At 43.1% G+C, this 17,282-nt stretch overlaps 1 protein-coding gene across 1 annotated transcript in view; it reads left to right on the forward strand.

Annotated features, from left to right (window-relative positions):
• Positions 1-17,282, forward strand: part of TPH2 (tryptophan hydroxylase 2) — a 61,819-nt gene that overhangs the window by 16,449 nt on the left and 28,088 nt on the right. Inside the window, exons 6-8 of the mRNA XM_083574578.1 lie at positions 5,072-5,268; positions 8,035-8,170; positions 12,814-12,940. Coding sequence (XP_083430704.1) covers positions 5,072-5,268; positions 8,035-8,170; positions 12,814-12,940 — 460 coding nt within the window. The remainder of the gene's footprint in view (positions 1-5,071; positions 5,269-8,034; positions 8,171-12,813; positions 12,941-17,282) is intronic.

Genomic DNA, 17,282 nt, shown 5'->3' on the forward strand with positions numbered 1-17,282 from the left:
CTGGAAATCATACTTTAGAACAGGACAGCCTTTGTCCCCCCCCGCCCCCCAGGATTAAACTAATGTAAAAAAAATGCATCAAACATAAGGGTAGCTGTCATGAAAAACCCACCCTGAATGTGGGAAAGTACTGAGTGAGCAGGCCTTATTCGCTGAAATTTTCAGAGGCTTCTATTCCTAAAATGCTCCTGTTCTCAAACAAGATGTCATTCTTTAAATGGTCACTCTCATTGTCAGCCATGTCACAAATTAAAAGGACAATCAAAAGAAATAAATTCAGAGGGCTAGGAGGGTGAAACACAGCTGGGAGGGCATCATTTGCCCCACCCTCACTGTGGGGCTCTTAGAAGAGCTGCTATCATGCCTTGTCACCTCTGCTGCTAGCTCAGCACACCAATCACATTAAATGGATTATGGCATGGGTAGGCAAACTAAGGCCTGGGGGCCGGATCCGGCCCAATCGCCTTCTACATCTGGCCCACGGACAGTCCAGGAATCAGCGTGTTTTTACATGAGTAGAATGTGTCCTTTTATTTAAAATGCGTCTCTGGGTTATTTGTGGGGCATAGGAATTCATTCACCCCCCTTCAAAATATAGCCTGCCCCCCCCAAGGTGTGAGGGACAGTGGACCGGCCCCCTGCTGAAAAAGTTTGCTGACCCCTGGATGGCTTCCACCACCACATGAAAGGTCATGTATTTCCCTTACCAAGAGCAAGCCTGCTCCTCTCTCCTTCTCTCCCATCCCAACTTTCTCTTTGAGTCAGGCTAACTCAGTTCACAGAAGTGTGTGTGTGTGTGTGTGTGTGTGGTTTCCACACAAGGATTTTTTCCCAGCCAGAACTCACCAGAACTGAGTTCCAGCACCTCTCAGGTGGTTGCCATTGCCATTATAAAAGAACAAGGGAGGTGTTCATGGTGAGTTCCAGCATTTCTTGTTCTAGAAAAAGAGCACTGGTTTCACATTTTGGATTATATCTTGGCTTCCATTTTAGCTCCTATCTGCTCTAGAACCTAACCAAAATCCTAAAGAGCTCCAGCTAGAGCAAATTTACCATAGGATGGCACCTTTACATGAGTGGCTTACCCTGTAACGAATAAAACCACCTCCAAACGCTACACTTGCATTTTATTTTTTTAAAAAAAGTATTTGCAGATCAAGCCTACATTTTGAATTCATTACGATCCCCAGGAGTTAGTAAATTTTCAGCGCTACCTACAAATACCTGCTGCTTTTTGCAATTTTCTTGTCACGCGAGCTTCCAAGTCAAGCTAATTCCAATCACATTCTCATTTTACTCATAATGGGCCAAACTCTTCACATTCCCGAGAAGGCACATGCTAATTTGATGTACTTTTCTGTTTCATGCTTTCTTTTTTTAAAGTTCTCATTTCCCCCTCCCTCCCCTGTTTGTGGTTTCTGCCTACTTCTTTGAGTTCTCTAAGCGCACAAGGAGGGAGGGGGGGATGAAAACATTTATTTCCCCCTTAGCAAACAGTAAAACTTGGCAGGAAAAGAGCATGCTTAAAAGCCCATAAAAAGACACACACACACACACACACACACACACACACACACACTTCAGGGTAAGGAGAGGGAGGGTTTTTCTCTCTGGATAGATCACTGCTGTTCTATTAGCATTTTATATGGATATGGATCTCCTAAATGTTCCTTTTTGCAAGTACCTTTTGCATATCTCTGCTCAGCTTCAGCTGTACTTGACTAGTTTCAAACCAGCCCGAACCATTCCCCTCCCCCCCTACTTCTGCCCTGCTGTGCTGGTGTAAGAAAATGGGGAAATGTTTAAATGTGTATGCAGTTCAGCTTAATTAATGCATGCAAATGAGCCATGACTCCCCCTGCTTCTGAGTAGGGGACGCCTACCGTTGGCAGCTATTGTTATTTACCCAGACTGTATTTCTGAGGTTGCTTTGGCTGTGAAATTCTGCTTGCTCCATAAGATGCAATCAGCATCAGTGACTGGTCATTTCTAGAGTACAGTATGCCTTCTTTGACTGTCCTTAATGGTTTCTTGGATGAATTTATACTGATAGCAAGAACCTGTGCGTTGAATGTATTTATCATCTTTGATTTGTACCCCATCTTTCTTTCAACATGAGACCCAAGGTAGCATGCAGAGGGCTCTCATCCAGGGACTGGCCATAAAAAGACCTGGTTAGGTTCAGCAAGGTGGTAGCTTCATGTGGCTTCAGACCATACCCTGATTTGTTGGTGGGAAGGCTGGGCAATGTTTGCATCACCACGTTATCTCACACTTTCCAGTGCATTTTTCCTCTCAGTTTCTTTATTGCAAAAAGCCCAGTGTTTGGGGGAAATGGGCTTGTTGCTTGTAGCTTCGCAATCAGCTTCAATTGAGTGACCTGAATTTTATGGTATGTAATTGAATCCCACCCAGAAATAGTGACAGCATGGAAGTAGTCAGCTCCTAGGAGGTATGATGGAAAGGCCCAGGTATATTTAGCCCAGAGAAGAGAAGATAAAGGTGTGGGGGAGAGACATGAGACATGCCTTCAAACCTCTGAAGGACAGCCATACTGAAGAAGGCTTGGTCTCTGTTGCTCTTCCAGAAGATACTATAATCTATGGGTGGGAGATTATCAGGGAGCAGATTCTAACCAACCCTTTGCTGGAGGCATTGCAGCAGCTGCTGAGCAGCCATCTTCCAAAGATGCTGTGATTACAAGAGCATTGAGCAAGAAGTTTAAGCTCTGTGACCCCCAACTCTATGATTCATTTCAGCCTACTATCCATTCAGTTCCACCACGGCTTGCTAACAACATCCGCCCCCCAACAGCTAAGCAAAACCCTTGTTGTAATTGTTTGTTAGTGAAAGAAAGAAGTGAAGGTGGGAAGAAAAGAAAGGAAGACGATTGTGCTTAATGAGAATTTCCAGGCTGAATAGGCAGCCTCAAAGCACATTAATTCCAGACGATTCTTTCTCCACAGAGGATACTTATTATTGGAGCAGCTTCTATAGTGAGGATTGGTATCAGTTCCTGCATCTAAGAAACATACTGAATAAATCCTGCTTTACTGGAGTTGAGCAAAGGTCTTGAAAGGAGGGGAGAGTAGAGGGTTCGTCTAGGCAGCAACGGGCCTTTCAGTATTCAAAGTGCTTTATGATTGTTATCACATTCACAATAGCCTTCTGAGAAATGTCATATTCTAGGTAGGAGACTAAGGTCACAACCACACGATGCATCTAAAACCATGCTTATGAAGTTATGGCTTCCCCAAAGAATCTGGAGAACTGTATAGTTTACCCCTCTCCTCAGAGCTACAGTTCGCAGCACCCTGAACAGTTCCCATGATTCTTTGAGGAAACAATAGTTTTTATTGGTTTGTTTAGATGCATAGAAAAACATTGGTAGCCAACTAAACCAAATCATAACCATAGCTGTCAACGTTTCCCTTTTTTGAAGGGAAATTCCCTTATTCCGAATAGGATTCCTCACAAGAAAAGGGAAAAGTTGACAGCTATGATCATAACACTTCTCCCTCCCTCCCTCCCTCCCTGAATCTTGCCAGCTACCTGGTAGTATTCATGTCCTTGTAATATTCATTGCCCTTTTAATTTTCTACAGGATTCTCCTATGTTACTCCATCTGGGTTGTATGGAAGCATCCATCATAGCTATCAACTTTCCCTTTTTCTTGCAAGGAATCCTATTCAGAATAAGGGAATTTCCCTTAAAAAAAGGGAAACGTTGACAGCTATGGTATCTATCCACAGCGCAGTCATCTCCAGCTGGAAGTATCAAGAAGTCAGTGTTTTAGAATTCTTCTTTTATCTCTTCCGATCCTGCCCTTGTGCTTAAAACAGAGAATAACCACTTACAGGCACAAGGATAGCATTAGAATAGCCTTTCAGAGCAAGCAAAAGAAGACATTCTATTAAAATGTATTGCTCCAGATGTGTTATATTATTTTGAAACTATTTCCTGCTTCTATTTGGGTCTTTCTCTTTCTCTCTCTGTAATAATACTGTACATATCATTGAGATTACTGAAATTAACATGTATGGCATACTCCAAATATGTAGGAAAACCACTGTATCAGCTTTCCCTAACCTCTTGCCCTCTATATGTTTTGGACTACAACCCCATCTGATGGAAGTTCAAATTAACTAGAGAGACCAGCTTGGGGGAAAATGTTCTATATTGTAACTTTTTAAAAACCCCTTTGGATTGTGCACAGTTGATCTCAGATCCTGAGGGCATAGATGATTCGGGCAGCAAAATGTCATGGGCAGGCCTTTATCTCCACCTTCTCTCTGTGTGATGTCTGGCTTATACAGAAAATCCAGCTATTTCTAAGAAGTGCGTTTGAAGGGGGAACCTGTCACATGAAGACTATGTGAAGAACTAGGAGTGGAAGGGAAAAGATTCTTCTTAAACAGGGCTGGGGAACCTTTTCAGCACAAGGGCCACATTGCCTCCTGAACAGTGTTACGGGGGCCACATACCAGGGGCAGGTGAGGGAAGATGCAGAAGTAGGTGGCGCAATGGATATAAGACTTGACTTTCATACAGCAGGCTGCATTCCAGGTATGCACACCTCTCTATCCTCCATCCAAGCAAGCAAGCAAGCAAAACTTATTATTAGCATAATTCAAGGAAGACACATTCCACTCAGGTAAAAGCGTCTGGGAAGGCTATGACACAAGGCAGTGAGTTGTGTGGCCTGTGGAGAGTCTTGAGAGCAAGATAAAGAGATCTGGAGGGCTGCATTCGGCCCTGCCACTGTGGTTCCTTATTCTTCTTCTGCATCTGACCCACTGCTCTAGCTGAAGAGAGCATGACTTTAAGATCTGTTTTGGCACTAACACTAGGACACGCCTGGGGGATGAGACAACAGCCACATCAGGCTTTTGCTGGAGATGATAGCAGGCATTGGATGTAACTTGCCAATGGGCTATCTGTAAAAGAGTTATTCCTTCTTTTGAGGTACCAGTCCCTGTCTATGTTAGGGGGGTTTGGAAGGGGCTTATGATGGGTTGGTGGGAGAGGCAATTGTTTTCAAAACCTTTGTCTTTTGTATTTTTTTGCTTAGTGGCCAGCCAATCCCTAGAGTGGACTATACACCTGAAGAAATAAAAACTTGGGGAGTGGTGTTCAGGGAACTGACCAAGCTGTATCCTACTCACGCCTGTCGAGAGTATTTGAAGAACTTCCCTTTGTTGACCAAGCATTGTGGCTACCGAGAGGATAATGTCCCTCAGCTGGAGGATGTTTCTATGTTTCTTAAAGGTAAGGGTCAAATCTGGCTTCTAGCAGAACAGGGTGCTGTAAAAATAATTGTGTCGCATTTCAAGTGTTACACAATTGGCCAAGTAATGAGAGCTGTTTATACCTTTATTCTTCGCACGACAATTCTGTACGTTGAATAAGCAGTTATGAAACAAATCTGTATGCAGGGAGGGGGAGAAAACCCCATCAGGAATCTCTACCGTCTCTCCTCTAGGGAATTGTTACAGCTGAGAAAATTTTCACTGTGTTGAGGGAGTTTTGCACAAAAGTCCTGGCTGACCCCCAATCCCCTGAGAACGTCTCTATTATGACATGTGTCTTTTTGACTATACATGCCTAAACCCATCTGAATACAAAGCAAAGCAGTCAGCTCTGTGTTTGGAACAAACCAGTGCACTAACAGTCTTATATGGAATATGAAAAATGCCTCCTTATTCACTACATTTTGTATTTTCAAGATGGGGACTCCATATGTCCTGGGTAGTAAGGTTTGCCTGGTTGAATGTTTGTAAAGCAGCTGGAGGTGGTGGGGTCAAGCTTCTCCTCCAAAATGGGCCTGTCGCCAGATGTTCCCAGCTGACTTTCCTGAAGTCATAACTGAGCTGGAGGTTTGCACACTTCCAGCGACAACTCTGAACTTGGCTGGAAGGTGTACCAGTTGGTGTGCTCCCAGCCTCCTTCTCAGATGTGGGATTTCTCGGTGGATTTCTGCACAGCCATTGTGACCTTGATGCAACCCTGCATGAGGCACACAGGTGGCAGGATGAACTAATTAAACGGACCCATTTTTTCCCCTCAGGAAGACTGCACCCAGAACCCTACGTAAAAAGCCATTTTAAAACAAGTCAAAGGGGGATTTATTTGCAGCTGTTCTTTCTCTCCGTTTGGATTGAAACTGGCTTGGGTAATCACACATCACCACACACAGTATTTAATAGGAAACCAAAGGATAGACATGGCTTTTGGCTAATATCACATGTACACTGCTTCCCAGACCACTGGTGGGAGCATATCAGGTGTAGAATAAATGGGGTGTGTGTGTAGACACAGCCTGTGTTGAATGATCCACCAAGGCCATAATCTTCCTTTATCCTTCCGGAGATGCAATGTGGGCACGTTAGTTTTAGCCAGGGCAAACATCACTGAGGTCGCATGTGCTGCAATCTGCAGGAATTGCTGTGGGAAGTCTCTGATGCTGACACAGTTTTTATCAAAGAAGATGAGGCAGATGTCAGACTTATTTGCCCCTTATCTCTGGGTTCAATTTGACCTGGTTGCTTGCGTCTTCTCATTGTTCCAGGCCCTGGAAGATCTCTTTTGAGTTTCAGGGAGTTATTATTAGGGCTGCCTTTTCCGGTGATTTGGAGTGCTGATATTTCTTACAAATATTAAATGTTTAAATTGGGGGCAAGGGAAAGACCCACCCTCCACCAAAACAAGTTCCCACTATGACCGCAGAAAAGTCACAGCAAAATATAGTCCTAAGAACCTGAGAAAGATTTTTCTGATCAAAAATAAAATATTGTGTATGGCTTGAAAAGCTAACCTGCCCCAGCTCCCATTGCTTCCTTTATTCTGACTTTATGGCTACTAGCACTTAACATTAATTGGCTGACTGCTCTTTAAGCTGGGTTGCATCTTTCAAAGGTGCATTTTGCATTGTTCTCTGGATCCCTGAGGAAGAGCGCTGAAACACAGTTCCTTTTTTTCCCTTTGCTTGAAGGTAGAAAAGCACTCCAAGGTTCAAATGTGTGCTCTCAGCCAAAGACAACAGTCACAATTTTTTTCTGAAGAGGACTAAGCTTAGCTCATTTAATTCTAAACAGTAACTAATGAGATGAGAAAGAGCTTGAGAAAGAACCAGCCTGTTCATAAGTGAACATAAGTTTTGGAGTGGTGTCAGCTGAAGACATTCCTTTTTTTCAACAAGCCTTTTGAGTGGAGATTTTTTAATCCCAATCTGTATTGGATCTGGGGTTGTTAGTTGTATGAAATTTGTTTTGATGGTTAAATTGTTTTGAGATAATTTTATAGGAAGCACTTCATAAATGGAATGAAATGATAGACAGATAATAAGGTAACTTCCCCCATCTGACCTTTTCGGCATTTCCTTTCTTTTTGACCTCAGTGTTTACAGTCAACCCCACATCATCACTCAGGATAACACTTTGTGCCTTTGGTCCATAAAAGCTTATGCCATAATAACATCGTCAGCCTTTAAGATGCCACAGGGTTCTTTGCTGTTACAGAAATGTTTGCCGATGATATCCAAATGAATAATGTGCCATCAGATTTCATGAAAGATCTGAGGCTATTACACATAGAGGTAAATCAATGTTTGCACCAAGTATCCACCCAGCACGAAATTGCTTGCCGTTCAGATAATTTTTGTATATACTACCTGCATGATACACACAGCTGGCAGCATGTATTTGCTCCCCCTTAATGTTGACAATTTTATGAGGATACTAAAGATAAAATGCTTTGTTCAAACCTGTATAATGTATAAAGTGGCCCTGAATCCCACCCCCCTTTTAATCTGCTGCTGTAGATAAAACAGGAAGGTGATTAGTGATATTGGCACATTGTAACCTTGGTGTTTTCCCCTCAGCTAAATGATCTGCATCATTCATACATTTTATTTTCTTAAGGAATGTCGAGCTGGTACAAACGACGTTTGATTCTGTAGGAAAAATATGGAATAGTTTGTGTTTTCTGTTGATTAACACATATACTCAGATAATTTTGGTTTTTCTACCACTTCAGAAAGGTCTGGATTCACAGTCAGACCAGTTGCTGGATATTTGTCGCCTCGTGATTTCTTAGCTGGCCTTGCCTATCGAGTTTTCCACTGTACTCAGTACATACGCCATGGCTCTGATCCTCTCTACACTCCAGAACCGTGAGTATAATTTCTCATAACTTAGCATTTATTACATTTATTTTTTCCATGTTTCCTCCAAGCAGGTGATGATGAGGTGCATGGTTCTCTTCTCTACCTCCCCTCAACTTTTTCTTCCCATAACAGCCCTGTGAGGTAGGTTAGGCTGGGAGAAAGTGACTGTCCCAAGGTTACCCACTGAGTTTCATGGCCATGAAGACCACAGGGTGACTTTGGGCAAGTTCCTGTCTCTCAGCTTAACCTGCCTCACAGGGTTGGGATGAGAATAAAATGGGGAGGAGAGGAAAACCACTTAAGCAGCCCCGATCCCCTTGGAGGAAAGGAAAGGCGACATGAAAAAAAATGTAACAACACTACTTGGCTTCTTCAGTTAGAGATGTTGCACAGTTCCACAAATCCCATTTAATTTCAAGCCTGTGGTTCTGCCTCTTTGAACTGTTTCATGCTTCTGGACCAGCTAAAGCACACCCTGCCAAAATCATGTACGTTTGCACAATACCTGCCTCTTTTCTCCAGGGCAAGGCCCAGCTGCTTCTGCGTCCGCCACTGTTAATGGTGTGTGTAATGACAGAGAAGCAACTTCCATGAAACTCACCTGACATTCCAAGGACTCTCGTATAAGAGGGGAGAGAAAATATCCTCATTGTCCTGGGGAAGGAAAAGGTTCATTCGGCAGACCCCTGTCCTTTACACCATGGTGTCTTTCCTGCATCTAACCGAAAGGAGGGAAGGTGCAAAGCAGCAAACGGTGTGCTCAGGCTCCAGGGATGCAGGACATTCACAGAGTGTAAAGGGTTTTTGAAAGCGCTCAGCTTCCTCTTTCTCTGTAGCAAATGCTCAGGACTGCTGTGAAGGCCAATCAGTTATTAAACAAGATGATCCCTTGTTGCTTGAGCTTGTTGTCATCTGGCTTTTATCTGTGTAACAGCAAGCACCTCAAGAGCGTCACTCTGTGTGCGTTAATTCTAACCCCACTGCTGGAGGGCACCTTCTCTGAACAGAAACGCATCTAGAGACTTACATGAACCCCAGTCTCACATTTGCAGCCAATATTCTAATTTCAACCTCTTCCGAGGGATTTCTAGATCAATTAATCTCTGCCAAGTCTTTCCTGAAACCAAATCCTGGTATTTAAGACTGGCAGTGATGAACATTCAGACGGCTTCACACCCCCACCCCACCCAGTCCTGGGAACTGCATTTTGTTGAGGGGCAAACTAGAGTTCCCAGGATTCTTTGGGGCGTGGTATAAATGCGCTTCAAATATATAGTGTGGATGTGACCAAAGGGGTTCTGTTGTAGTGCCTTTTATTAGCAAACTCAGATAGTGAGAGCCAACATGTATGGAGTGAGACGGGAGACCCTGAGAAATAAGACGGCAGTACCAGCATGCTCAAGGGAACTCTAAAGTCTGCAGCAGCAGATTTTTTTTTTTAAAAAAGCCCTGAATCGAGCAAGCAAGCAAGCAAGCAAGCAAGCAAGCAAACCCTTAGCTCAATGAGGATTGAGCATGCTCAATAGTCACAGAATAATGAGTGTCACTTGGAAAAGAAAACCAGAAAAATAGGCCTCCACATCTGGTGCCAGTCCTGAGTACTGATGATCATGTACAATCTACCTGGGATGGAAACTGAGCTGCTCCCTCTGTCCTTCTGCAATCATTGTTTCAGCTTATGCCCACAGCTTTTTGTTTATTCTCTACATCAGGCATAGGCAAATTCCGACCCTCCAGATGTTTGGGACTACAATTCCCATCATCCCTAGCTAACAGGACCAGTGGTCAGGGATGATGGGAATTGTAGTCCCAAATTATCCGGAGGGCCAGAGTTTGCCTATGCCTGCTCTATATGTTCATTGTTTTCTCGCTGGCGTTTCAATATTCTTTCGTTCTATTTTCCCATCTTTTTTTTTAAATAGAGAAAATAAGCCCAAAGGGAATTCTATTAATATTGATGGCTCTTTGTTGAGATATCTGCTGTTTTTGGCACTGAATTATTTTATTTCTTTTTTATTGTAATGTCTTTTGACTTGCACCAGTGAGCACTGGCATTGGTGTTATTTCTGTGATATCACGTTTGGTATGATCCCCAAAGCCATGATGGATTTAGAGCAGCCATCGGTAAGTGCCCTAAACAGTATGATATTGTGAAACAATCCATATCCTAATAGACACATGAGCAATCCCAGAGCATGGAGATGATGTCAAAGACCACCAAGTGTCCATGGACAAGGACTTCACAGGTAATCAGCGCACTGAACCACCTGTCCATGGCCATCATCTCCTGCATCCGGGATTGTTCATGTGTATATTAGGATATGGATTATTTCAAAGTCTCATACTGCTTTGCTCTAGGATATTTTCATGCTAGCAACAAATGGTAGCTTGACATTTGTTTTTGTTTTTTGCTAACCTAGAAACTACTCAATATTGATCCAGAGCAGAACTCTGATGTATAGTTAGCAGAGTAAAAACTTAAACACGTTGCAGGATTCCCACAATATAGATCAGAGGCAATTATATTTCATCCAGCAGAGCTTTACTGCTACTATAGGCAAATGAGCATAATGGTCACAAATCCAATACATTCAGGACTGGCACTGTCCATAAGAAATCCAGTTGCAGCAGACTTAACTTAGACTTACAATAACTTATAATAAGTCTAAACCTTAGCACTAAATACAGAACACCACATCAGATGGAAAAAGAGACAGAAAGAGAGAGTGGAACTCAGGTGCCTTCTGGCCTATTATAGCCAGCATGACTGAAAGAGACAGTGCTTTTTTATATATATAAAAAATGTTTAGGGGGACTCTCATTTTCCTACTCATATTGAAATACTGCCCCTCAATGAGGCCAAACTTAGATTCACAAAATGTTTAGGGGTATGCGTACCCCTGCGTCGTCCCCCCCAGAAAAAACAACAACACTGGAAAGAGATAACAGAACCAGTTTAAACCAGCTGTACTCAGCTTCTCTGAAGGAATAACCCAAACATCATGAACCTTCTGCTTGTTTCTTCCACACAGAGAAGCTTCCAGAACCATTTTAAATTAAGTAGAATAGGAAATATCTCTAAACATCAGATCAATACTTTCCGCACTAAGAAATGCAAACTGACATGACCTTCAGAGTTCACATTTACAAAAAGAAAAAAGAAAAAAAAGCACCTGGACCTGTAATAAAATGTTTCCGTGTGACTGTTCCTGTTCAGTGTTCCAGCCAGCCAGCCAGCCACGCCTTTCAGGGCACTCCATTCCACACTTACCTGCTCCAAACAAACACTCAGTGTTTTGTGGCTACTGAGCATGCTCAGTACTTGCTAGGTTATTTTGGGGGTGTTTCCCAAGAGGTTCTCATTTGTATTTCTGCCAATGAAAGACCTGCCCAAGTCATGCAGATCTTAGAGGGTCCCGTTTAGAAAGGTCTCTTTCAGCCCCGCTGGTTGAAAACCCTTTCCTGGCAAAGCCCGACACTGAACTTGCAGCAAAGCATGATTGCTAAGCCAGTGTTGGTCATACTCAGAGTAGATCTATTGAAGTCAATGGGCTTCTATCTATTAATTTCAGTAGGTCTACTTTATGACTTAGTTGGATGTTCGTTCCATGAAAAAAATGTAATAATAAATAAATAAATTGTTCTGCCATTGAGACTGCTGCACCTGTAAAGAAAGGTTACGGCAGGAAGTCAAGTTCCGAAATCAATTGAGGCGCTCATGTTCCACTCAAGAGTGTTCTCACATATTCTTTAGAGAAATGCTTGGCACTGGGTGAAAAGGGGGCATTGTAATGTGAAACTTGACACATGAACTTGTCGCCTGCAGGAGAATTTGGATTATTGTTCACCTGGTAACAAAGTGGCCCTATTCCCAACAGACGAGCCTTTCACAGGAAGTGCAAGGTGACAGCTCTGAATTGAAAATGAATGCTGAGCCTTTAAGACTTCGGCTCCATTCACAATCCCCATGATGTCTGTTTCCATATTGTCCAAGACATATGAATACGAAAAACAGACAAACTGGGAAACTCCTGCTTGCTTCCTATTGTCCTGCTCATGCATAGCATATTCCTGGTGTGCATGTCTGTGATTCAGTGAACAATAGTGGATGGGCTGGCCTGAATAACTCAGGCATGAATAACTCAGGCACGTGCTGTGCTCTTTTGATGGGCAGTATCAGGAATATAATGGGGGAACAGAGCATAGCATTAAAAAATAGGAATACATATTCCAAGTATTGTTTTGCCTGAAAACAGAGGTAGTGGGCTCTCTTTATTTGTACAAAAAAATGCAAACTTGCTTTTTCCCTCCTGAAGATGTTGCTCAAAGCAACTAACAACATGCAAAACACAAAAATAAAAACACATTGGGGTTTTTTTTAGCGCTGCTTTACAGTGTCAAATTTGGATGAAAAATACTTTAATGCGAGTCTGCATGGGAAGTTTAAAAACCCCCACAGTATTCTCCAGTTACTGTCAAAGTTTTATTTTTGTAAATAAACCTTTTAATACTTATGACAGCAAGATTCAATTTTTTTTTAAGCCCACTGAACTGCTTCAGGTTTGGCTAAGAGGTTTGCATGCATCAGTTCTCTGAGTCCAGTGATGCTTTTATACTCCTACTAACTTTGCATTTTAATTCCCTTGCAGGGATACATGCCATGAACTTCTGGGGCACGTGCCTCTTCTCGCTGACCCTAAATTTGCCCAGTTTTCCCAAGAGATTGGACTGGCCTCCCTGGGATCTTCTGATGAGGATGTCCAAAAACTTGCAACTGTGAGTCACTAAGTTTTAAAAGTGTGAGTTTTGCTTGATTCTTCAGAATCTGTCAAGTTTACTAAAGTGAAGTGTTTCTCAGTGTGATGACAAAACAAGTCACCCACTTTCTTTGGCAACACCTCCTCTGACTGGTTTGTGGCTGAGGTATGCATGCTAGCCTCAGTGGCCCAGAAAGACCTGACAGCTGTGTGTGGTTGTGTGATTGAAGGTAGTGGTGCAATGAGAGAACATTGATTTTAACACTTCCCCCTCTTTCTTTCTTTCGCCTAACATCTCTGAAATACAGAAATGGTTTGTAGCTGTAGAATATAAAGATTTGGGTCAAGGTTTGCACTCATTACACTGTGTTATTTGTCTCAGTGTGCTTTTAGAAAAGGTAAAGGTAAAGGGACCCCTGACAGTTTAGTCCAGTCATGAACGACTCTGGGGTTGCGGCGCTCATCTTGCTTTACAGGCCGAGGGAGCCAGCGTTTGTCCGCTTCCGCAGACAGTTTTTCCGGGTCATGTGGCCAGCATGACTAAGCCGCTTCTGGCACAATGGAACCCCAAAACCAGAGCAGCGCACAGAAATGCCAGAGTGGTACCTATTTATCTATTTGCACTTTGACGTGCTTTCGAACTGCTAGGTTGGCAGAAGCTGGGACCGAACAACGGGAGCTCAACCCGTCGCGGGGCCTTGAACCACCAACCTTCCAATTGGGAAGTCCAAGGGGCACAGTGGTTTAAACCGCAGCACCACCCGTGTCCCCTTTAGAAAAGATCGTCGTAAAGGATTATTATTATTATCATCAATACCACATGGGGGAGATGGGTGAAAAGCAAGCTAATTGTGAAACACGGTTTCTTCATTTATTGCATTTCATGGGCAGTACCGTGAATGTCAAGGAGATGAACTCAGGGAAGTTCCATCTGACACTGTCCAGAATGAGGAAGGCCTCAGGCACAGTGATGCAAGGTTTCAGGGCACAGGGGTATGATGGGTGGAATGAGAACAGGATAGCGTCTTGGGATCGAAACAACCACAGCTTTGTTTATAACAGATGTCAGTAGGCTTTGGCATAGACATTGGGTATGGGTCCTGAACAGAGAAGGAAAGGCCTGGAAAACCCACGGAAAAATCCTGAATAAACATGACCATTTGCTAGTTGATTAATCCTTCAGGGTCAATTCTGGATTTAAGAATCACTCTACAATGAGAGTCGATTCTGGGCAATCCTTCCAGGACACCACTGGGGAAGTTTTGTGGCCCATTAACCCTCATCTGGGCCTTCAGACAGAAACCTTCTCCTTTACCGGGGTACCCTGATACTTTGACTGGAGTGATGAGGGGTCTCTTACACACACCCTTTTTCTGGACTTAGGATCCAACCCAATGCCCCCCCCCTTTTGCCAACAAGTTGTAACAGTTGCTACTAGGTAAGCAAAACCTCCAGACAGGCCCGGTTTTGTCTGCCAGAGAACTCCTCTCTTGCCCCAAATAGCCCCATAACAAGGTCTTAAGCACATCCTGCCTGCCCACCCCAGGTAAAGGCAAAATTATAGAGAGGAGGGGGGACACCCTATGCTGACTGTGCTGACCAAGCCACACACTGCTGATTTAAAAGAGATTCGGCAGACCTGGTTGAAGCCAGCCAGCTCACCAGCCAACCAGAACCACCCCACAATTCCCACCACCAAAACCAGCACACAATTGGTTTGACAGGGTTTTGAATCTCACAGGCAGTTCCCAGCCTCCTGTGCAGATATCCAGTTCAATAATGACATCAGGTGGCTGCGCAGGAGAGGAACAATTTGCACCCCCAGGTTGCCTGCGCCCATGTTGGGCCACAATCAAATAGTAAGTGATCTTTGCATGCATGAGGAATGAGGAAAGGCCTTGCATGTGTGGAGCTCCATGTCTGATCAGAGCTCTATACAAGGAACATCTGAACCAGGAAAGAAGCAGCTCCCTCCTTCAAAACTGGGTTGTTGTTGTTTTTTCCAGAGATTCACATAAAGACAAAAGCCCTAGTATTCCTTTAAGTGCTGAATTTATGGCACTGGCTGCTAGAAAATGTTATTTATAAATGGAGGGTTTGGAAAGACTATAAATATTGAAATAAAACTCCAGTGCTACTTCCCAGGTAGTTTTAGAAAAGGGTTTTTAAAACCATGGGAGGAGGAATCAGAAATATTTCTGAAAGTGTGTAACAATGCAGGAAACAAGTGGCTAATGTGCAAGCACTGTGTGTCTATCCCAAGCAAAAAACTGGATATTTGGATGTGTGAACTTTCTGTTTACAGCATGACAAAAATTAGCAGCTTGGATGAACATGCACAACTCCACTCATGCAGATGTTTCATAGTGTTTTCTTCAGTGAGCTGAGAAATAACTGGTGTTTTCTTGCAATGAAGAATCTATATATGTGCCTGGATATGCCCCCCAGATTCATGAGGTGTCAGAAACACCCAGTACAGTTATACTTTGGTTCTCAAACGGAATCCGTTCCAGAAGTCTTCCGAAAACATTCAGAAACCAAGGCACGGCTTCTGATTCTCTGCAGGAGCTTCCTGCACTCAATCGGAAGCTGTGGAAGCAGTGTCAGACGTTCAGGTTCTAGAGAAATGTTTGAGTCGCAAGGCGTTTGACAACCAAGGTACGACTGTATTTATAATTTTGGGGAAATGAGTGTCTGCTGTGTACTGCCACAGTTCACAAGATGGTTGTTTAGTGATTGGTATGTTCTATCTTTATCCTTTTTTGGTTGGTCTACACTATTTGGGTAAATGTATCAGTGCCCATTACTCTGGAAATGAAGATGTTAGTATTTGGTATACAAGCCTTCTGTGGCTTTTTCTGTTACGAAACTATCTGAATATCTGTCCAATTAAGGAATTGCTGTCAGGAACTAATTGGTTTCATTACACTCTTTCAAGCCCCCCTCCCAATCTTTAAAGTAGCTTTTCAACCTCTGTCTTTAAAGTGCTAAAAACTACAGTCTTCTCCTTCTTGGTAACATTTATTGTGATATTTTAATCTACTGCTGAGAAATGAAAACCAAACAACTTTTGCTCTTTTGCCACTGCACTGTGTACAGAAATCTGGAGAAATAAATTGCTCCTGAAGCTGGGAGAAATTGAGGGTTTTTAAAAAATGCTTACAAAGTTCATATTTATTAATATGGATGATTTTGAATGTCATATATCTATATATAGCCAACCTCAAAAGGAGGTTTACAAAAGGAATGGAATCATCAGTGAAAAGCAACTTAATTATTTAAGAATTATTAAAACCAGCGATAAACTAAAAAACAGATTAAAACACTTGTCAACATTTCACATGCCTAGCTAGGCTTGCCTGAGCAAAAATGTTCTTAGCGGGACCCAAAAAGAGTACAGGGAAGACACCTGCAGAGAGCTCTAAAGTCCAGGTGCTGCTACACTTAAAGATCAATTTCTGACCTGTGGAGAACAAGTATTATGTGGCACCTGTAATAGTGCCAGTTCCACGCCAGTTTATGGTGTAAATCAGTCTTGGTCCCTAGTTGTTAAGGGCTTCATATACTAATAACAACACCTTGAAGTTCACCTGGTAGCAAATTGGCAACCAGTGCACGTCTTTGCTGACAAGACTCCTGTCCGCAGTCGTACCACAGCATCCTGAACTAACAACAGCTTCCGGATCAAGCCCAAAGGAAGCCCCACACAGGAAGCCCCATTGCAGCAATCCAACCTTGAATGAAGCAATGCATAGACTACTGTGGCCAAGCTTTTCCGGCCCAGGAACGGCCATAGCTTTTGCTAGTAGCAGCTAGTAAAAGGCTCCTCTAGCTATTGAAGCTATCTGGGCCCTCTCCAGGGACAGAGCTGAGTTCAGAAGCACTTCCAGACTGTGAGCCTGCTCCTTCAGGGAGAGTGCAACCCTGTCCAGGGTAGGCCAAATTATCCAGCCCAGGAGCCCCTCACCCACAACGCCTCCATCTTTGCCAGGATTCAAGCTCAGCTTGTTTTCCCTCATCCATTCTGCCACTGCATCCAAGCAATGGCATTTTAAATGACGGTTACAAATCTTTTAGTGATCTTCTTCTTCTTTGTAAACCACTTTGAGGTTTTCCTACTATCTAGTAGTATGTAAATTTTATGAAATATCGATCAATCAATCAATCAATCAATCAGTCACAACACCACCCAAAACATGCCTTTTGCTGCAGAGTGCTTAAAACAGGAAGTGCTCTCTGCTATTCCCCAGTCAAGTGGGATTGTAGGGAGAGGAACATTTTACACCTTCCCTCAATTCTGATGGAAATGACCCCCCTTTCTATTAAACTCAACAGCATGGAGTCAATAATCATGGCAATTG

Source organism: Podarcis filfolensis, assembly GCF_964270895.1.
Source record: "Podarcis filfolensis genome assembly, chromosome: 10".
NCBI classification, from domain to species: domain Eukaryota; kingdom Metazoa; phylum Chordata; class Lepidosauria; order Squamata; family Lacertidae; genus Podarcis; species Podarcis filfolensis.